General features: G+C 43.4%; 1 protein-coding gene across 3 annotated transcripts in view; it reads right to left on the reverse strand.

The window, feature by feature from the left end:
- Window positions 1–22,457, reverse strand: part of LOC110500799 (mucin-12) — a 108,560-nt gene that overhangs the window by 25,252 nt on the left and 60,851 nt on the right. For all 3 annotated transcript variants that reach the window (XM_036958339.1, XM_036958338.1, XM_036958337.1), the window contains exons 10-12: window positions 5,849–6,026; window positions 4,219–4,362; window positions 1,330–1,458 (exon numbers count right to left, since the gene is read on the reverse strand). In XM_036958339.1, coding sequence (XP_036814234.1) covers window positions 1,330–1,458; window positions 4,219–4,362; window positions 5,849–6,026 — 451 coding nt within the window. The remainder of the gene's footprint in view (window positions 1–1,329; window positions 1,459–4,218; window positions 4,363–5,848; window positions 6,027–22,457) is intronic.

Here is a 22,457-nt window from a genome sequence, read left to right on the forward strand (position 1 = left end):
GTCTATGTTACAGCTGGGCCCTGACTGAGACCTCTGTTACAGCTGGGCCCTGACTGAGACCGAGGTCTCTGTTACAGCTGGGCCCTGACTGAGACCGAGATCTCTGTTACAGCTGGGCCCTGACTGAGACCGAGATCTCTGTTACAGCTGGGCCCTGACTGAGACCGAGACCTCTGTTACAGCTGGGCCCTGACTGAGACCGAGACCTCTGTTACAGCTGGGCTCCGAATGAGACCGAGACCTCTGTTACAGCTGGGCCCTGACTGAGACCTCTGTTACAGCTGGGCCCTGACTGAGACCTCTGTTACAGCTGGGCCCTGACTGAGACCTCTGTTACAGCTGGGCCCTGACTGAGACCGAGACCTCTGTTACAGCTGGGCCCTGACTGAGACCGAGACCTCTGTTACAGCTGGGCCCTGACTGAGACCAAGGTCTCTGTTACAGCTGGGCCATGACTGACACCAAGGTCTCTGTTACAGCTGGGCCCTGACTGAGACCAAGGTCTCTGTTACAGCTGGGCCTTGACTGAGACCAAGGTCTCTGTTACAGCTGGGCCCTGACTGACACCAAGGTCTCTGTCACAGAAGGCGCATCCCTTGCAGAGCAAAAGGGGGAACCACTACTTCAAGGTCTCAGAGCGAGTGACGTCACTGATTGAAACGCTATTAGCGCACCACCGCTAACTAGCTAGCCATTTCACATCCGTTACACTAGCACCACCGCTAACTAGCTAGCCATTTCACATTCGTTACACTAGCACCACCGCTAACTAAGCTAGCCATTTCACATCCGTTACACTAGCACCACCGCTTACTAGCTAGCCATTTCACATCCGTTACACTAGCACCACCGCTAACTAGCTAGCCGTTTCACATCCGTTATACTAGCACCACCGCTAACTAGCTAGCCGTTTCACATCCGTTATACTGGCACCACCGCTAACTAGCTAGCCATTTCACATCCGTTACACTAGCACCACCGCTAACTAGCTAGCCATTTCACATCCGTTACACTGGCACCACCGCTAACTAGCTAGACATTTCACATCCGTTACACTAGCACCACCGCTAACTAGCTAGCCATTTCACATCCGTTACACTAGCACCACCGCTAACTAGCTAGCCATTTCACATCCGTTACACTAGCACCACCGCTAACTAAGCTAGCCATTTCACATCCATTACACTAGCACCACCGCTAACTAGCTAGCCGTTTCACATCCGTTACACTTGAGACCTGGTTTTCGGAATTATAATGTGTGTGTGTGTGTGTGTGATTGTGTGTGTGTGTGTGTGTGTGTGTGTGTGTGTGTGTGTGTGTGCGTGTTACCTGAACGAGGCCTGTATCAGGGCAGATCAACGTGAAGGAGAGGGGACAGTCTAGTAGTTTGGGAGGAGACTGTGTGTAGTTTGTCACCATAACAGAGCTGTTCTGTACTCCGTCCATACGGATTATGGCCTGTTGGGAGAAACACACTCATCACCATGACAACCACCACCCATGGTAAAGTGTTGCCCCAACAACCGGAGACAACGTTACAGACTACACAACGGTTCAGTGTTTGAGATTGACGTCGTCAAAGTCACTTATTACTGAGAAGGCGAACAGTTATCATTTTCCATAGAAAACATGTCACAGCGAGAGAGACCCCCCCCCCCCCCCCCCGGTGAGGCAGTATGAAACACACAGCCAACCTACCCATCTCTGTGAGGCAGTATGAAACACACAGCCAACCTACCCATCTCTGGTGAGGCAGTATGAAACACACAGCCAACCTACCCATCTCTGGTGAGGCAGTATGAAACACACAGCCAACCTACCCATCTCTGGTGAGGCAGTATGAAACACACAGCCAACCTACTCATCTCTGGTGAGGCAGTATGAAACACACAGCCAACCTACCCATCTCTGGTGAGGCAGTATGAAACACACAGCCAACCTACCCATCTCTGTGAGGCAGTATGAAACACACAGCCAACCTACCCATCTCTGGTGAGGCAATATGAAACACACAGCCAACCTACCCATCTCTGTGAGGCAGTATGAAACACACAGCCAACCTACCCATCTCTGTGAGGCAGTATGAAACACACAGCCAACCTACCCATCTCTGTGAGGCAGTATGAAACACACAGCCAACCTACCCATCTCTGGTGAGGCAGTATGAAACACACAGCCAACCTACCCATCTCTGGTGAGGCAGTATGAAACACACAGCCAACCTACCCATCTCTGGTGAGGCAGTATGAAACACACAGCTAACCTACCCATCTCTGTGAGGCAGTATGAAACACACAGCCAACCTACCCATCTCTGTGAGGCAGTATGAAACACACAGCCAACCTACCCATCTCTGTGAGGCAGTATGAAACAGACAGCCAACCTACCCATCTCTGGTGAGGCAGTATGAAACACAGTCAACCTACCCATCTCTGTGAGGCAGTATGAAACACACAGCCAACCTACCCATCTCTGGTGAGGCAGTATGAAACACACAGCCAACCTACCCATCTCTGGTGAGGCAGTATGAAACACACAGCCAACCTACCCATCTCTGGTGAGGCAGTATGAAACACACAGCCAACCTACCCATCTCTGGTGAGGCAGTATGAAACACACAGCCAACCTACCCATCTCTGGTGAGGCAGTATGAAACACACAGCCAACCTACCCATCTCTGGTGAGGCAGTATGAAACACACAGCCAACCTACCCATCTCTGGTGAGGCAGTATGAAACACACAGCCAACCTACCCATCTCTGGTGAGGCAGTATGAAACACACAGCCAACCTACCCATCTCTGGTGAGGCAGTATGAAACACACAGCCAACCTACCCATCTCTGGTGAGGCAGTATGAAACACACAGCCAACCTACCCATCTCTGGTGAGGCAGTATGAAACACACAGCCAACCTACCCATCTCTGTGAGGCAGTATGAAACACACAGCCAACCTACCCATCTCTTGTGAGGCAGTATGAAACACACAGCCAACCTACCCATCTCTGTGAGGCAGTATGAAACACACAGCCAACCTACCCATCTCTGGTGAGGCAGTATGAAACACACAGCCAACCTACCCATCTCTGGTGAGGCAGTATGAAACACACAGTCAACCTACCCATCTCTGGTGAGGCAGTATGAAACACACAGTCAACCTACCCATCTCTGTGAGGCAGTATGAAACACACAGCCAACCTACCCATCTCTGGTGAGGCAGTATGAAACACACAGCCAACCTACCCATCTCTGGTGAGGCAGTATGAAACACACAGCCAACCTACCCATCTCTGTGAGGCAGTATGAAACACACAGCCAACCTACCCATCTCTGGTGAGGCAGTATGAAACACACAGTCAACCTACCCATCTCTGGTGAGGCAGTATGAAACACACAGCCAACCTACCCATCTCTGGTGAGGCAGTATGAAACACACAGCCAACCTACCCATCTCTGGTGAGGCAGTATGAAACACACAGCCAACCTACCCATCTCTGTGAGGCAGTATGAAACACACAGCCAACCTACCCATCTCTGGTGAGGCACTATGAAACACACAGCCAACCTACCCATCTCTGGTGAGGCAGTATGAAACACACAGCCAACCTACCCATCTCTGGTGAGGCAGTATGAAACACACAGCCAACCTACCCATCTCTGTGAGGCAGTATGAAACACACAGCCAACCTACCCATCTCTGGTGAGGCAGTATGAAACACACAGCCAACCTACCCATCTCTGGTGAGGCAGTATGAAACACACAGCCAACCTACCCATCTCTGGTGAGGCAGTATGAAACACACAGTTAACCTACCCATCTCTGGTGAGGCAGTATGAAACACACAGCTAACCTACCCATCTCTGGTGAGGCAGTATGAAACACACAGTTAACCTACCCATCTCTGGTGAGGCAGTATGAAACACACAGCCAACCTACCCATCTCTGTGAGGCAGTATGAAACACAGCCAACCCACCCATCTCTGGTGAGGCAGTATGAAACACACAGCCAACCTACCCATCTCTGGTGAGGCAGTATGAAACACACAGCCAACCTACCCATCTCTGTGAGGCAGTATGAAACACACAGCCAACCTACCCATCTCTGTGAGGCAGTATGAAACACACAGCCAACCTACCCATCTCTGGTGAGGCAGTATGAAACACACAGCCAACCTACCCATCTCTGGTGAGGCAGTATGAAACACACAGCCAACCTACCCATCTCTGTGCAGGCAGAATGAAACAGTTGTAGAGTCCAGGTTTGTATCCGTAAGGCTTCACCAGATCCAGAACATCTTCCTCTGTATAGCCAGTCTCTGGTAAACCTTCAATCTTCACAAACCTATTATTTCCACAACCAGGCTACACACACACAAAGAGAATGAGGGAGGAGAGAAAGGGAGTGAGAGAGAGGGAGGGAGGGGGAGAGAGAGGGAGTGAAAGAGAGAGAGGGAGGGGGAGAGAGAGGGAGTGAAAGAGAGAGAGGGAGGGGGAGAGAGAGGGAGTGAAAGAGAGAGAGGGAGGGGGAGAGAGAGGGAGTGAAAGAGTGAGAGGGAGGGAGAGAGAGGGAGTGAAAGAGAGGGAGGGAGGGGGAGAGAGAGGGAGTGAAAGAGAGAGAGGGAGGGGGAGAGAGAGGGAGTGAAAGAGAGAGAGGGAGGGGGAGAGAGAGGGAGTGAAAGAGAGAGAGGGAGGGGGAGAGAGAGGGAGTGAAAGAGAGAGAGGGAGGGGGAGAGAGAGGGAGTGAAAGAGAGAGAGGGAGGGGGAGAGAGAGGGAGTGAAAGAGTGAAAGAGAGAGAGGGGGAGAGAGGGAGTGAAAGAGAGAGAGGGAGGGGAGAGAGCGAGAGGGGGGGGGGAGAGGGAGTGAAAGAGAGAGAGGGAGCGAGAGGGAGTGAAAGAGAGAGAGGGAGAGGGAGAGAGAGAGGGAGTGAAAGAGAGAGAGGGAGGGGGAGAGAGAGAGGGAGAGAGAGAGAGGTAGTGAAAGAGGGAGAGGGAGAGAGGGAGAGAGAGAGAGAGAGGGAGAGAGAGTGAAAGAGAGAGAGGGAGGGAGAGAGAAAGGGAGTGAAAGAGAGAGAGGGAGAGAGAGGGAGTGAAAGAGAGGGAGGGAGGGGGAGAGAGAGAGAGGGAGGGGGAGAGAGAAAGGGAGTGAAAGAGAGAGGGAGGGGGAGAGAAAGAGAGTGAAAGAGAGAGGGAGGGAGTGAAAGAGAGAGAGGGAGGGGGAGAGAGAGTGAGGGGGAGAGAGAGAGAGAGGGAGTGAAAGAGAGAGAGGGAGGGGGAGAGAGGGAGTGGGAGAGAGAGAGAGTGAAAGAGAGAGGGAGTGAAAGAGAGAGAGGGGGGGGGAGGGAGAGCGATGTTGTGTTAACAGTTAAAGGGGAAGTCGGGTATAGATGAAGTTGATAAAGAACTGACCCATTGACTCCTTCCAGCGTGATGAACCATCCAACATAGTTATAAATTACTTCACCTTTATTATGATTCATGCATTGTTTACAACGGCTGTTTTTATGTGACGAGGCCAAAGACACATTTTCCACATTGCACAATTAACCTCTTCAAAATCTAATTACATAGACAAATAAAATAAAACTTTACTCCAAGACAAAAACAACACATTTTCACTGGGGGTTGACCTTTGACCTAAAAGCCTCAAACTGCCGTGTTTCCACCAGAACGGCCCAGTGTCATGCTCTGGTGGCTGGGTTCTTCTCATAGGTTACTTTGACCTCCATGTCCTTAGTGTCACCATGGGTGACAGAAACACAATTCCCACCCCAAAATAACACTAGAGCCGACGTTAACAACCACTGGCGTGACTAGTGCGTTCGTGTAAAAAAAAGAAGTCCAAACGTACCAGTTTAGGAATGAGGGTGTGGACAGCCCCCTTAGCCGTGGTTGGCTGAGCCTTGGTGTTAACCCTCGACCCTTTGGGTGTGGTCTTGGGACAGTCAGTTTGCGGTTTAGTTGAGGATGTAGAAGACATTTTGGTTGCGGTTGACTTGGTGGTGTGGGTGTTGGCTGCTGAAGAGCTCCTGAAGAGGAAGATGAGGAGGAGAGAGAGAGAGGAAGATGAGGAGGAGAGAGAGGAAGATGAGGAGGAGAGAGAGAGAGAGGAAGATGAGGAGGAGAGAGAGGGAGGAAGATGAGGAGGAGAGAGAGGGAGGAAGATGAGGAGGAGAGAGAGGGGAAGATGAGGAGAGAGAGAGGAAGACGAGGAGGAGAGAGAGAGAAAGAGGCATTTTGCACCTTGATAAATGGTAACTAAATGTAAAAAATAAAAGCATTGATGAACACCCAAAATAACGTAATTCAACGTAATTGTAAACATAGTGGAAGAAAATCTCTCATAGAGAGAGTCTCAGAGTCTCATACCATGGCATGATTTAATAAATACTCGTTTCTGATTGGCTTGAAGGGAATTCTATACCATGGCATGATTTAATAAATACTCGTTTCTGATTGGCTTGAAGGGAATTCTATACCATGGCATGATTTAATAAATACTCGTTTCTGATTGGCTTGAAGGGAATTCTATACCATGGCATGATTTATTAAATACTCGTTTCTGATTGGCTTGAAGGGAATTCTATACCATGGCATGATTTAATAAATACTCGTTTCTGATTGGCTTGAAGGGAATTCTATACCATGGCATGATTTAATAAATACTCGTTTCTGATTGGCTTGAAGGGAATTCTATACCATGGCATGATTTAATAAATACTCGTTTCTGATTGGCTTGATGGGAATTCTATACCATGGCATGATTTAATAAATACTCGTTTCTGATTGGCTTGAAGGGAATTCTATACCATGGCATAATTTAATAAATATTCGTTTCTGATTGGCTTGAAGGGAATTCTATACCATGGCATGATTTATTAAATACTTGTTTCTGATTGGCTTGAAGGGAATTCTATACCATGGCATGATATATTCAATACTCGTTTCTGATTGGCTTGAAGGGAATTCTATACCTTGGCATGATTTAATAAATACTTGTTTCTGATTGGCTTGAAGGGAATTCTATACCATGGCATGATTTAATAAATACTAGTTTCTGATTGGCTTGAAGGGAATTCTATACCATGGCATGATTTATTAAATACTTGTTTCTGATAGAATAGAACTGTTTGGCCATAATGACCATCGTTATGTTTGGAGGAAAAAGGGGGAGGCTTGCAAGCCAAAGAACACCATCCCAACCATGAAGCACGGGGGTGGCAGCATCATGTTGTGGGGGTGCTTTGCTGCAGGAGGGACTGGTGCACTTCACATGGATATATTGAAGCAACATCTCAAGACATCAGTCAGGAAGTTAAAGCTTGGTCGCAAATGTGTCTTCCAAATGGACAATGACCCCAAGCATACTTCCAAAGTTGTGGCAAAATGTCTTAAGGACAACAAAGTCAAGGTATTGGAGTGGCCATCACAAAGCCCTGACCTAATTCCTATAGAACATTTGTGGGCAGAACTGAAACAGCGTGTGCGAACAAGGAGGCCTACAAACCTGACTCAGTTCCACCAGCTCTGTCAGGAGGAATGGGACAAAATTCACCCAACTTATTGTGGGAAGCTTGTGGAAGGCTACCCGAAACGTTTGACCCAAGTTAAACAATTTAAAGGCAATGCTACCAAATACTAATTGAGTGTATGTAAACTTCAGACCCACTGGGAATGTGATGAAAGAAATAAAAGCTGAAATAAATTCTCTCTACTATTATTCTGACATTTCACATTCTTAAAATGAAGTGGTGATCTTAACTGAACTAAGACAGAGAAATTTTTACTAGGATTAAATATCAGGAATTGTGGAAAAACTGAGTGTAAATGTGATTGGCTGAGGTGTATGTAAACCTCCGACTTCAACTGTACATGTTACAATATTCACGTTGTCAAGACTGAATGGCAGCTAACGCCATAATGAACGCCAAAGATGATAGTAGCTACTGTGAATTACAAGATGGTAATATGACGATATTTAGTACATTAGTTATCACACTTCCGTAAAAAAAAAAAAAAAAAAAAAAAAAAAAAAGAAAGTTGAATTTTGACTATCGTAGCTCTGCGTTCATGGAAAATAACCTTGGCTTTGGCAAGTCCTTTGTCCTTCTCTGGCTCCTATACTAGCGAGCTAATAACATTACTGGGATATAGAGATATATAGATAGAGATATATAGATAGAGATATATAGATAGAGATATATAGATAGAGATATAGAGATAGAGATATAGAGATAGAGATATATAGATAGAGATATATAGATAGAGATATAGAGATAGAGATATAGAGATAGAGATATAGAGATAGAGATATATAGATAGAGATATATAGATAGAGATAGAGATATATAGATATATAGATATATATAGATATAGATAGAGATAGAGATATATAGATATATATAGATATAGATAGAGATAGAGATATATAGATATATAGATAGAGATATATAGATAGAGATATATAGATAGAGATATAGAGATAGAGATATAGAGATAGAGATATATAGATAGAGATATATAGATAGAGATATAGAGATAGAGATATAGAGATAGAGATATAGAGATAGAGATATATAGATAGAGATATATAGATAGAGATAGAGATATATAGATATATAGATATATATAGATATAGATAGAGATATATAGATATATAGATATATATAGATATAGATAGAGATAGAGATATATAGATATATATATATATATATATATATATATATATATATATATATATATATATATATATATATATATATATATATATATATATATTACCCCTTGATTCGCCACAGCTATGGCCATGAAGATGTGTTTGGATCGTGGAAGTGTTATATGTGAAAGACCATGTCGTGAGCATTACAATACAATCCTAATAAGTGTTTTTCCTGTACAATTCCAGTTTTGAAGAGCTGCAGACCGCCCAGGGGGAACAGGCAGAGCTGCAGACCGCCCAGGGGGAACAGGCAGGGCTGCAGACCGCCCAGGGGGAACAGGCAGGGCTGCAGACCGCCCAGGGGGAACAGGCAGGGCTGCAGACCGCCCAGGGGGAACAGGCAGGGCTGCAGACCGCCCAGGGGGAACAGGCAGGGCTGCAGACCGCCCAGGGGGAACAGGCAGGGCTGCAGACCGCCCAGGGGGAACAGGCAGGGCTGCAGACCGCCCAGGGGGAACAGGCAGGGCTGCAGAAAGAATTAGACGGAACTTGAAAGCCCGACTGCAAGAAGAGAGGCTGGCTGAGAAGGTAGGTAAAAAATAAAAAAGTATTTCACCTGTGGTACCGTTTACCCATTTAACAACAATATAATCCTGTCACACAACATTTAGATGCATTCTGTAATAACATGTTAATTTTTCTTATTGTCATTACAGGCTAAATTGCAAGAGCTGTCCTTGGAAGAAAGGGGGGGAGGGAGAGAGAGAGAGAGAGAGAGAGACAGAGAGAGAGAGAGAGAGAGAGAGAGAGAGAGACAGAGAGAGATCCTGGAACTGACCACTTCCTGTCTCTCTGGTGTGATGTTTGACATCATGGAGTATCAGAGGGTTATCCCAGGGTCTCTGCATGAATTGCAGTGAGACTCCTGCACCTAAACGTAACACAACTTCTCCACTTCACCACTCCATGTATTGATTACGTAAATACATAAAACAGGTTAACAACAAAATACAACATTTGTTGATGTTAAGGATACAGGTATCCTTGTGTGTTTGTTTATCTCTCCTTCTGCACTAGTCACAGCTGCCAGCCATCAGTCGCCAATCAGAAGACACCTGCTCCTTTTCCCTTACCCAATCACATCCCCTTTCCCTTGGTTTAAAAACCCAGTCAGTTGGTTCCTCCCTCTCTCTAATTGGATTGAGCTTCCTTTTGGGTTTTTTTGTGCCTAAAAATGTCACATTTGTCCGGTATTATGCGAGTATGTTTTGTTTTGGTATTTGACTTGTTTGATTGCTGGTGGGAAAAGGGGGGTACCAAGCCAGGTCGCCCATGGGCCTACACTACCCGAAGGAATACTTTGTCTAAGAACACTAGTTAGAAAGGGGCTGTAATGTATTGGTTAGTTAGCTAGCTGTATTGAAGCAGGCAAGTCTAGCTTAGATTTTTCTTTTTTTTTTTCCTCCCTTGGGTCCAGCTCAGCCCCCCCCCCCCCCCCCCCCCTTCCATTACCGTGTGTTTGAACAATAAAACATTAGTGTTTGATGGTAAATTTAAGTTGTCTGTTGTTATTAGTTCTCTCTGTTTCTGTTTTCACTGTTATGATTGGTATGAGAGATGTTACGGGTCTCGTCCCTCCCAGGACTGCAGGGCCAAAGGGACTCGTAACAGGTGATAAGGTATTTTAACGTAACAGATAACAGGTGATAAGGTATTTTAACGTAACAGATAACAGGTGATAAGGTATTTTAAAATAACAGGTGATAAGGTATTTTAACGTAACAGATAACAGGTGATAAGGTATTTTAAAATAACAGGTGATAAGGTATTTTAACGTAACAGATAACAGGTGATAAGGTATTTTAACATAACAGGTGATAATGTATTTTAACGTAACAGATAACAGGTGATAAGGTATTTTAACATAACAGGTGATAATGTATTTTAACGTAACAGATAACAGGTGATAAGGTATTTTAACATAACAGGTGATAAGGTATTTTAACGTAACAGGTGATAAGGTATTTTAACATAACAGATAACAGGTGATAAGGTATTTTAACATAACAGATAACAGGTGATAAGGTATTTTAACATAACAGATAACAGGTGATAAGGTATTTTAACGTAACAGGTGATAAGGTATTTTAACACAACAGATAACAGGTGATAAGGTATTTTAACATAACAGATAACAGGTGATAAGGTATTTTAACATAACAGATAACAGGTGATAAGGTATTTTAACGTAACAGGTGATAAGGTATTTTAACATAACAGGTGATAAGGTATTTTAACGTAACAGGTAACAGGTGATAAGGTATTTTAATATAACAGGTGATAAGGTATTTTAACGTAACAGATAACAGGTGATATGGTATTTTAACATAACAGATAACAGGTGATAAGGTATTTTAACGTAACAGATAACAGGTGATAAGGTATTTTAACATAACAGATAACAGGTGATAAGGTATTTTAACGTAACAGATAACAGGTGATAAGGTATTTTAACATAACAGATAACAGGTGATATGGTATTTTAACGTAACAGATAACAGGTGATAAGGTATTTTAACGTAACAGATGACAGGTGATATGGTATTTTAACGTAACAGGTGATAAGGTATTTTAATATAACAGGTGATGAGGTATTTTAACATAACAGATAACAGGTGATAAGGTATTTTAACGTAACAGGTGATAAGGTATTTTAACGTAACAGATAAGGTATTTTAATATAACAGGTGATGAGGTATTTTAACATAACAGATAACAGGTGATAAGGTATTTTAACGTAACAGGTGATAAGGTATTTTAACGTAACAGGTGATAAGGTATTATAACATAACAGGTGATAAGGTATTTTAACATAACAGATAACAGGTGATAAGGTATTTTAACGTAACAGATAACAGGTGATATGGTATTTTAACGTAACAGATAACAGGTGATAAGGTATTTTAACGTAACAGGTGATAAGGTATTTTAACGTAACAGATAACAGGTGATAAGGTATTTTAACGTAACAGATAACAGGTGATAAGGTATTTTAACGTAACAGGTGATAAGGTATTTTAATATAACAGCTGATAAGGTATTTTAATATAACAGATAACAGGTGATACGGTATTTTAACGTAACAGATAACAGGTGATACGGTATTTTAATATAACAGGTGATAAGGTATTTTAACGTAACAGGTGATAAGGTATTTTAATATAACAGCTGATAAGGTATTTTAATATAACAGATAACAGGTGATACGGTATTTTAACGTAACAGATAACAGGTGATACGGTATTTTAATATAACAGGTGATAAGGTATTTTAATATAACAGATGATAAGGTATTTTAACGTAACAGATAACAGGTGATAAGGTATTTTAACATAACAGGTGATAAGGTATTTTAACGTACCAGATAACAGGTGATAAGGTATTTTAATATAACAGATAACAGGTGATAAGGTATTATAACATAACAGATAACAGGTGATAAGGTATTTTAACGTAACAGATAACAGGTGATAAGGTATTATAACATAACAGATAACAGGTGATAAGGCATTATAACATAACAGATAACAGGTGATAAGGTATTTTAACATAACAGATAACAGGTGATAAGGTATTTTAACATAACAGATAACAGGTGATAAGGTATTTTAACGTAACAGGTGATAAGGTATTTTAACGTAACAGGTGATAAGGTATTTTAACGTAACAGGTGATAAGGTATTTTAACGTAACAGGTGATAAGGTATTTTAACGTAACAGGTAACAGGTGATATCTTTGAAAGTATATATATATAGATTTTTTTGTGTGTACATTTTTCCTTGGTCTGGGTGATATCACTTTTCCCTTACACGGTGCTTTTGTTATTTTGAGGAAGGTTACAGAGACCACCTTGTATTCTAAATGTATCCCCCTAATAAAACTGACCTTTTGTACTATTTACAGCACGGTAGCCCACACACACACCTTTCTGGATATCTACAGAACTGTAGGTAGCCCACACACACACCTTTCTGGATATCTACAGACCTGTAGGTAGCCCACACACACCTTCTGGATATCTACAGACCTGTAGGTAGCCCACACACACACCTTTCTGGATATCTACAGACCTGTAGGTAGCCCACACACCTTCTGGATATCTAGAGACCTGTAGGTAGCCCACACACCTTCTGGATATCTAGAGACCTGTAGGTAGCCCACACACCTTCTGGATATCTAGAGACCTGTAGGTAGCCCACACACCTTCTGGATATCTAGAGACCTGTAGGTAGCCCACACACACACCTTTCTGGATATCTACAGAACTGTAGGTAGCCCACACACACACCTTTCTGGATATCTACAGACCTGTAGGTAGCCCACACACCTTCTGGATATCTAGAGACCTGTAGGTAGCCCACACACCTTCTGGATATCTAGAGACCTGTAGGTAGCCCACACACCTTCTGGCTATCTACAGACCTGTAGGTAGCCCACACACACACCTTCTGGATATCTAGAGACCTGTAGGTAGCCCACACACACACCTTCTGGATATCTACAGACCTGTAGGTAGCCCACACACCTTCTGGCTATCTACAGACCTGTAGGTAGCCCACACACACCTTCTGGATATCTACAGACCTGTAGGTAGCCCACACACACCTTTCTGGATATCTACAGACCTGTAGGTAGCCCACACACACACCTTTCTGGATATCTACAGACCTGTAGGTAGCCCACACACACCTTTCTGGATATCTACAGACCTGTAGGTAGCCCACACACACCTTCTGGATATCTACAGACCTGTAGGTAGCCCACACACACACCTTCTGGATATCTACAGACCTGTAGGTAGCCCACACACCTTCTGGATATCTACAGACCTGTAGGTAGCCCACACACACCTTTCTGGATATCTACAGACCTGTAGGTAGCCCACACACACCTTCTGGATATCTACAGACCTGTAGGTAGCCCACACACACCTTTCTGGATATCTACAGACCTGTAGGTAGCCCACACACACACCTTTCTGGATATCTACAGACCTGTAGGTAGCCCACACACACCTTTCTGGATATCTACAGACCTGTAGGTAGCCCACACACACACCTTCTGGATATCTACAGACCTGTAGGTAGCCCACACACACACCTTCTGGATATCTACAGACCTGTAGGTAGCCCACACACCTTCTGGATATCTACAGAACTGTAGGTAGCCCACACACACCTTCTGGATATCTACAGACCTGTAGGTAGCCCACACACACACACCTTTCTGGATATCTACAGACCTGTAGGTAGCCCACACACACACCTTTCTGGATATCTACAGACCTGTAGGTAGCCCACACACACACCTTTCTGGATATCTACAGACCTGTAGGTAGCCCACACACACACCTTTCTGGATATCTACAGACCTGTAGGTAGCCCACACACACCTTCTGGATATCTACAGACCTGTAGGTAGCCCACACACCTTCTGGATATCTACAGACCTGTAGGTAGCCCACACACACACACCTTTCTGGATATCTACAGACCTGTAGGTAGCCCACACACACACACCTTCTGGATATCTACAGACCTGTAGGTAGCCCACACACACCTTCTGGCTATCTACAGACCTGTAGGTAGCCCACACACACCTTCTGGATATCTAGAGACCTGTAGGTAGCCCACACACCTTTCTGGATATCTACAGACCTGTAGGTAGCCCACACACACCTTTCTGGATATCTACAGACCTGTAGGTCTACTCATTTGAAGTGTAAGCCTTATGAGACCATAGACATCCAGGAAAAGACAACAGTTTAGTAAAAATCATTCTAAAACAATTTCAAATGTACAATAATGATGACTATATGCTAGATAAAAAAAATAAAAAAAATACACAAGTATTGTTTCTCACACAAGTTTATTGTTGCCCAAACAAACATCCCACGTCTTTCAACAACCAAATCTGTAGGTTCACACACTTCCTGGGAACAACCAAATCTGTAGGTTCACACACTTCCTGGGAACAACCAAATCTGTAGGTTCACACACTTCCTGGGAACAACCAAATCTGACAAACGGAGAAAGCTCCGGACATTCCCAGCTCATAAAAGCTTACTGCACCCTGTGACACTTCAGGAAGTCCTGGTTAATCTGATCACATGATCCTTCTCCTTAGTAGACCCCCCCCCAAATTGAGATCCCAGTCTTCACAATACTTCTCTCTGAAGTCCTGGGATGTTGGTATAGTCCTTTGACGTTTTCAAATATGCGTAGACACTTTCACCTTCGAGACTTGGTTAGTGTGGAGTCTCCTTTAGCTGAAAGAAAAATAATTTGGTGAGTATAAAATTAACTAAAATCACACCTGATTAAAATCAATTCAATTCTAAACACAAGACCATAATTATTGGCGTCATGACAGCTGGGGCAAGTGTCCCCAAAAGAAACTCCCGATGACGAGTTGACCATCTCTGACCTAGATCAGAGATCATTCTAAAACTAGCTATAGAATGTGTCGTACAAAGATGAGGCATTCAGGTCAAAAACACAAGATGTGCAGTTGAGATCGTTTCCACAGTGCCGCTTTACAATTACGAGATTAACATTTTAAACAAAAAAAAAAAAAGTTGCCACTTGTAGGAAAACGCGTGTCATGACATACCAGAAACAGAGTTCAGTTTTTGACTTGTCAGAAATGTCAGCACACCAGGCTAGCTGTGTACAGCAAATATATAGCTAGCTAGCTGATTAGCTGAACACAATGTTAGCCCAATGTTCTTTGAATGGCTAAACCAGACTTGACATGTTGAATCTGTAATACTCCTGCCAACAACAAACGTTATAAAACTAGACTGTTCAGATCAAACAAACTGTCACGTCATGTCATATGTCTCTGAACTGGGCTTTGTGGCTATTCTGTGCCAGTACACTTGTGTGAAATGAAGCTGCTAGCTAGTTAACCAATATCAGCTTTGGTTTCAGACCACAGACACAAAGTTAAGCAACGTTACACACTTAAATTACGACTAAACTAGTGGAGCCACATTTCATATTCAAAATGAAACAAACCAATGTTGCAGTCAGCTAACAAGCTTACTAGCTAATGTCAGCTAGCTAATGTAGACTATTGGACAGCTGTCTCGAAAGAATTCAAAACAAGAAATCCAAAATATTGCCACACATTTTTTACCACTAAAAAAAAGCAACATTTCACTTATTATCTAGCTAACCATGTCTTACCTTTTCAGTCGAAAAAAATAAATAATCAAATTCTGGGTCTGTTTTGAATCCCTTCAACTCCCTTAGTTCTCTCCACAAATCCGAGGTTCCTTTTTTGCCTGTCTACTCTCCAAATGTCTCTGATTCTTTGGATCACGTGTCAAACTCACTTGATAGGCCGAGTGTCAGCGGGTTTTCGCTCCATCCTCAGAGGGCCTGTTGTCCGGACCTCTGGCAGACTCTATGGGGGTGCAACAGGGTTCAATTCTCGGGCCGACTCTCTTCTCTGATAGAGTTCAGTGTGTCAAATCGGAGGGCCTGTTGTCCGGACCTCTGGCAGACTCTATGGGGGTGCCACAGGGTTCAATTCTTGGACCGACTCTCTTCTCTGTATACGTCAATGATGTCGGTCTCGCTGCTGGTGATTCTCTGATCCACCTCTACGCAGACGACACCATTCTGTATACTTCTGGCCCATCGTTGGACACTGTGTTAACTAACCTCCAGATGAGCTTCAATGCCATACACCACTCCTTCTGTGGCCTCCAACTGCTTTTAAATGCTAGTAAAACTAAATGCATGCTCTTCAACCGATCGCTCCCCCCCCCTGACTAACATCACTACTCTGGACGGTTCTGACTTAGAATATGTGGACAACTACAAATACCTAGGTGTCTGGGTAGACTGTAAACTCTCCTTACAGACCCACATCAAACATCTCCAATCCAAAATTAAATATAGAATCGGCTTCAAATTTCGCAACAAAGCCTCCTTCACTCATGCTGCCAAACATACCCTTGTAAAACATCCTACCGATCCTCGACTTCGACGATCTCATTTACAAAATAGCCTCCAACCCTCTACTCAGCAAATTGGATGCAGTCTATCACAGTGCCATCAGTTTTGTCACCAAAGCCCATATACTACCGACCACTGCAACCTGTATGCTCTTGTTGGCTGGCCCTCGCTTCATATTCGTCGCCAAACCCACTGGCTCCAGGTCATCTACAAGTCTCTGCTAGGTAAAGCCCCGCTTTATCTCAGCTCACTGGTCACGAAAACAACACCCACCTGTAGCACGCGCTCCAGCAGGTATATCTCACTGGTCATCCCCAAAGACAATTCTTCTTTTGGCCACCTCTCCTTCCAGTTCTCTGCTGCCAATGACTGGAACGAACTGCAGAAATCTCTGAAGATGGAGACTCTTATCTCCCTCACTAGCTTTAAGCACCAGCTGTCAGAGCAGCTCACAGATCACTGCACCTGTACATAGCTCACCTGTAAACAGCCCAAACAACTACCCATACTGTATTTATTTATCTTGTACCTTCGCATCCTGTATCTCTACATGCACATTCATCTTCTGCACATCTACCATTCCAGTGTTTAATTGCTATATTGTAATTATTTTGCCACCATAGCCTATTTATTGCCTTACCTATCTCACCTAATTTGCTCACATCGTATCACTATATAGACTTTTCTACTGTATGTTTGTTTACTCCATGTGTAACTCTGTGTTGTTGTATGTGTCGAACTGCTTTGCTTTATCTTGGCCAGGTCACAGTTGTAAATGAGAACTTGTTCTCAACTTACCTGATTAAATAAAGGTGAAATAAAATGTAAAAAATCCTAGCACCTGATTGATTAATTAATTAATTAGTGAGGAACACCCTCAACTGGTTGTCTAGGTCTTAATTGGAAGGAAAAACCCAAAACCCGCAGACACCCAGCCCTCCGCGGAATGAGTTTGACACCCCTTAGATGGAGTAGTTGCTGCTGGGTCGTTTGCCTTTTTGCGGCTGCAAGCTAGCTATTTCCGCTAGCCATTGGTCACGTTTCGCCATGGGCTCAGCTAGCTATCACACCGCCTCCTCAATGATGGAAAACAAGTCACTCGTTGCGCGCGCAACACAAAATCTGTCGGGAAAATCCAACCTGAAAATGAATACGACGGTTCTCAGGCTCTGTTGTTACCGTCACATTCCATTGACCACTAGCAACTTATTGGAGATATAAATTTATAAAAAAAATGTGTACAATTAAAATATATAAATATATATGTATATATACACACACACACAGTGGGGCAAAAAAAAGTATTTAGTCAGCCACCAATTGTGCAAGTTCTCCCACTTAAAAAGATGAGAGAGGCCTGTAATTTTCATCATAGGTACACTTTTTATGAATTTATTTGCAAATTATGGTGGAAAATAACAGGACTAAATTCTTCACATTTGTGAGAAGAAATATTTTTTGTGCGTAACAAACATTTCTTGGATCTTTTCTTTCAGCCAATGAAAAATGGGACCAACACTTTACATGTTGAGGTTCTATTTTTTTTGTTCAGTATAAAGTACCAGTCAAAAGTTTGGACACCTTGTAGAATAATAGTGAAGACATCAAAACTATGAAATAACGATTAAATTGTATTATGTATTATTATTACATATTGAATTATGTAGTAACCAAAAAAAGTGTTAAATCTAAATACTGTATATTTTATATTTGAGACCCTTTAAAGTAGCCTTTGCTTTGATGACAACCAGCTTCAGGAATGCATTTCAATTAACAGGTGTGCCTTGTTAAAAGTTAATTTGTGGTATTTCTTTCCTTCTTAATGCGTTTGAGCCAATCTGGTGTGTTGTGACAAGGTGTAGGGTGGGTATACAGAAGACAGCCCTTATTTGGTGAAAGACAAAGTCAGTATTATGGCAAGAACAGCTCAAATAAGCAAAGGAAAACTACTTTGATTTAAGACATGATGGTTAGTCAACGTGGAACATTTCAAAAACAAGTGCAGTCGCAAATACCAAGCGATGAAACTGTCTCTCATGAGGACCGCCACAAGAAAGGAAGCCCCAGAGTTACCTCTGCTGTTCATTAGAGTTAACAGCCTCAGATAGCAGCCCAGTTCAACAGACACATCTCAACATCAACTGTTCAGAGGAGACTGTGTGAATCAGGTCTTCATGGTTGAATTGCTGCAAAGAAACCACTACTAAAGGACACCAATAAGAAGAGACTTGCTTGGGCCAAGAAACACGAGCAATGGACATTAGACCGGTGGAAATCAGTCCTTTGGTATAAGTCCAAATTTGAGATTTTTGGTTCCAAGCGCCGTGTCTTTGTGAGACGCAGAGTAGGCGAACGGATGACCTCTGCATATGTGGTTCCCACCGTGAAGCATGGAGGAGGAGGTGTGATGGTACTTTGCTGGTGACACTGTCAGTGATTCATTTCGAATTCAAGACAAACTTAACCAGCATGGCTACCACAGCATTCTACAATGGCTACTACAGCATTAGGCAGTGATACACCATCCCATCTGGTTAGTCCTTAGTGGGACTATCATTTGTTTTTCAACGGGACAATGACCCAACACACCTCCAGGCTGTGTAAGGGCTATTTGACCAAGAAGGAAAGTGATGGGAGTGCTGCATCAGATGACCTGGCCTCCACAATCACCTGACCTCAACCCAATTGAGATGGTTTAGGATGAGTTGGCCCACAGAATGAAGGAAAAACAGTCAACAAGTGCTCAGCATATGTGGGCACTCCTTCAAGACTGTTGGACAAGCATTTCTCATGAAGCTGGTTGAGAGAAATCCAAGAGTGTGCATAGCTATCATCACGGGCAAAGGGTGGATAATTTGAAGAATCTAAAATACATTTAGATTTGTTTAATACTTTTTTTGGTTACCACATGATTCCATATGTGTTATTTCATAGTTTTGATGTCTTCACTATTATTCTACAATGTAGAAAATAGTAAAAAGAAAGAAAAACCCTTGACACACTTGACTGGTAGAATCAGGAAGTTTAAACTTCCTGTGTATTCTTCTGCTCATAGTAGATGGTAAAAGTCCGGCATTCACACCGATGTGAGGAAGACCTTTAAACAGGTAAACAGGGCCAGACGGATTACCAGGACGTGTACTCCGAGCATGCGCTGACCAATTGGCAAGTGTCTTCACTGACATTTTCAACCTGTCCGAGTCTGTAATACCTGCATGTTTCAAACAGACCACCATAGTCCTTGTACCCAAGAACACTAAGGTAACCTGCCTAAATGACTACCGACCCGTAGCACTCACATCTGTAGCCATGAATTGCTTTGAAAAGGCTGGTCATGGCTCACATCAACACCATTTTCCCAGAAACCCTAGACCCACTCCAATTTGCATACCGATACAACAGGTCCACAGATGATGCAATCTCTATTGCACTCCACAGTGCCCTTTCCCACCTGGACAAAAGGAACACCTACATGAGAATGCTATTCATTGACTACAGCTCAGCGTTCAACACCATAGTGCCCTCAATGCTCATCACTAAGCTAAGGATCCTGGGACAAAACTCCCCCATCTGCAACTGGATCCTGGACTTCCTGACGGGCCACCCCCAGGTGGTGAGGGTAGGTAACATCACATCCACCACACTGATCCTCAACACAGGGGCCCCTCAGGGGTGTGCTCCCTCATGTACTCCCTGTTCACTCATGACTGCACGGGTAGGCACGACTCCAACACCATCATTAAGTTTCCGATGACAACAGTGGTAGGCCTGATCACCGACAACGACGAGGCAGCCTATAGGGAGAGAACAGAGACCTGGCCGTGTGGTGCCAGGACAGCAACCTCTCCCTCAATGTGATCAAGACAAAGGAGATGATAGTAGACTACAGGAAAAGGAGGACCGGGCTGTAGTGGAGCAGATTGAGAGCTTCAAGTTCCTTGATGTCCACATCATCAACAAACTGACATGGCCCAAGCACACCAAGACAGTCGTGAAGAGGGCATGACAAAACCTATTCCCCCTCAGGAGACTGAGAAGATTTGGCATGGGTCCCCAGATCCTCAAAAGGTTCAACAGCTGCACCATCGAGAGCATCCTGACTGGTTGCATCAGTCTGGTATGGCAACTACTCGACCTCCGACCGCAAGGCGCTACAGAGGGTAGCGAAACAGTACATCACTGGGCCCAAGCTTCCTGCCATCCAGGACCTCTATACCAGGCGGTGTCAGAGGAAGGCCCTAAAAATTGTCGAAGACTCCAGCCACCCTAGTCATAGACTGTTCTCTCTGCTACAGCACGGCAAACGGTACCAAAAAAGTCCAAGAGGTTTCTACCCACAAGCCATAAGACTACTGAACATCTAATCAAATGGCTAATTATTTGTTATTTTTATTTCTTTAGGTATTTTTCTTACAACAATGCAGTTTTAAGTAAGCATTTCACGGTAAGATGAAACCTGTTGTATTCGACACATGTGACAAATCAACTTTGACTGCCTTAAGTTAGCTAGCTAATGTTACAGTCCTGTATTTGAAATGTCAAAATCTAAAGCTAAAGCTAAATCCTATAGCTATCTTTTTACTATACACACTGTCAAACCAACATGTTTCATCACATGATAGTCAATGCTAGACTGGTAACTAACTTTAGCAGGGTAAATATTTGTTCTTTCTATCTCCGATGGACTTTTAACTAATGTAAGCTAGCTAATGTTAGCAAATAAGTGTAGCTCAAATCTGCTAGCAATCGTATTCCACCCTTGTCTGGAAAAAACACTCCCGTTACTAAAAAAAAAGTAAATATTGTCGATATAACTAACTATCTCACTGTGTTTGTAACATTGGCAATGATGATGAATGTGCAGAAATCGTCCATGGTTGGCGAGTTGGATTTTAGCTGGATAGCAATCTTACTGCCAATATGGTGACGCTAGTTTGCTAGCAGCAAGCAGACAATATTGAAAGTGTCCATGTTAGGTATGCTTAGCTAGCCAGTCTCCAGATCTCAACCCCATAGAAAATCTTTGGAGGGAGTTGAAAGTCCATGTTGCCCAGCAACAGCCCCAAAACATCACTGCTCTAGAGGAGATCTGCATGGAGGAATGGGCCAAAATACCAGCAACAGTGTGTGAAAACCTCGTGAAGACTTACAGAAAACGTTTGACCTCTGTCATTGCCAACAAAGGGTCATATAACAAAGTATTGAGATAAACTTTTGTTATTGACCAAATACTTATTTTCCACCATAATGTGCAAATAAATTAATTAAAAATCCTACAATGTGATTCTGGATTTTTTTTTCTCATTTTGTCTGTCATAGTTGAAGTGTACCTATGATGAAAATTACAGGCCTCTCTCATCTTTTTAAGTGGGAGAACTTGCACAATTGGTGGCTGACTAGATACTAAATACTTTTTTGCCCCACTGTATCTATTTTTCTTTACTAAATGTTATATTGACCAATCAGATCAGTTCTGAAAAAAGAGCTGATGTGATTAAGATCAGAAATAGGCTGCCTGTGTAAAAGCAGCCAGTGTGGCTCAGCATGAGACCATGTACACTAGGGCTCTCCAACCCTGTTCTCGACGTAGACTAGGGCTCTCCAACCCTGTTCTCCGCGTAGACTAGGGCTCTCCAACCCTGTTCTCCGCGTAGACTAGGGCTCTCCAACCCTGTTCTCCACGTAGACTAGGGCTCTCCAACCCTGTTCTCCACGTAGACTAGGGCTCTGCTACCCTGTTCTTCATGTAGACTAGGGCTCTCCAACCCTGTTC

The sequence above is a fragment of the Oncorhynchus mykiss genome, chromosome 21 (assembly GCF_013265735.2).
Source record: "Oncorhynchus mykiss isolate Arlee chromosome 21, USDA_OmykA_1.1, whole genome shotgun sequence".
NCBI lineage: Eukaryota > Metazoa > Chordata > Actinopteri > Salmoniformes > Salmonidae > Oncorhynchus > Oncorhynchus mykiss.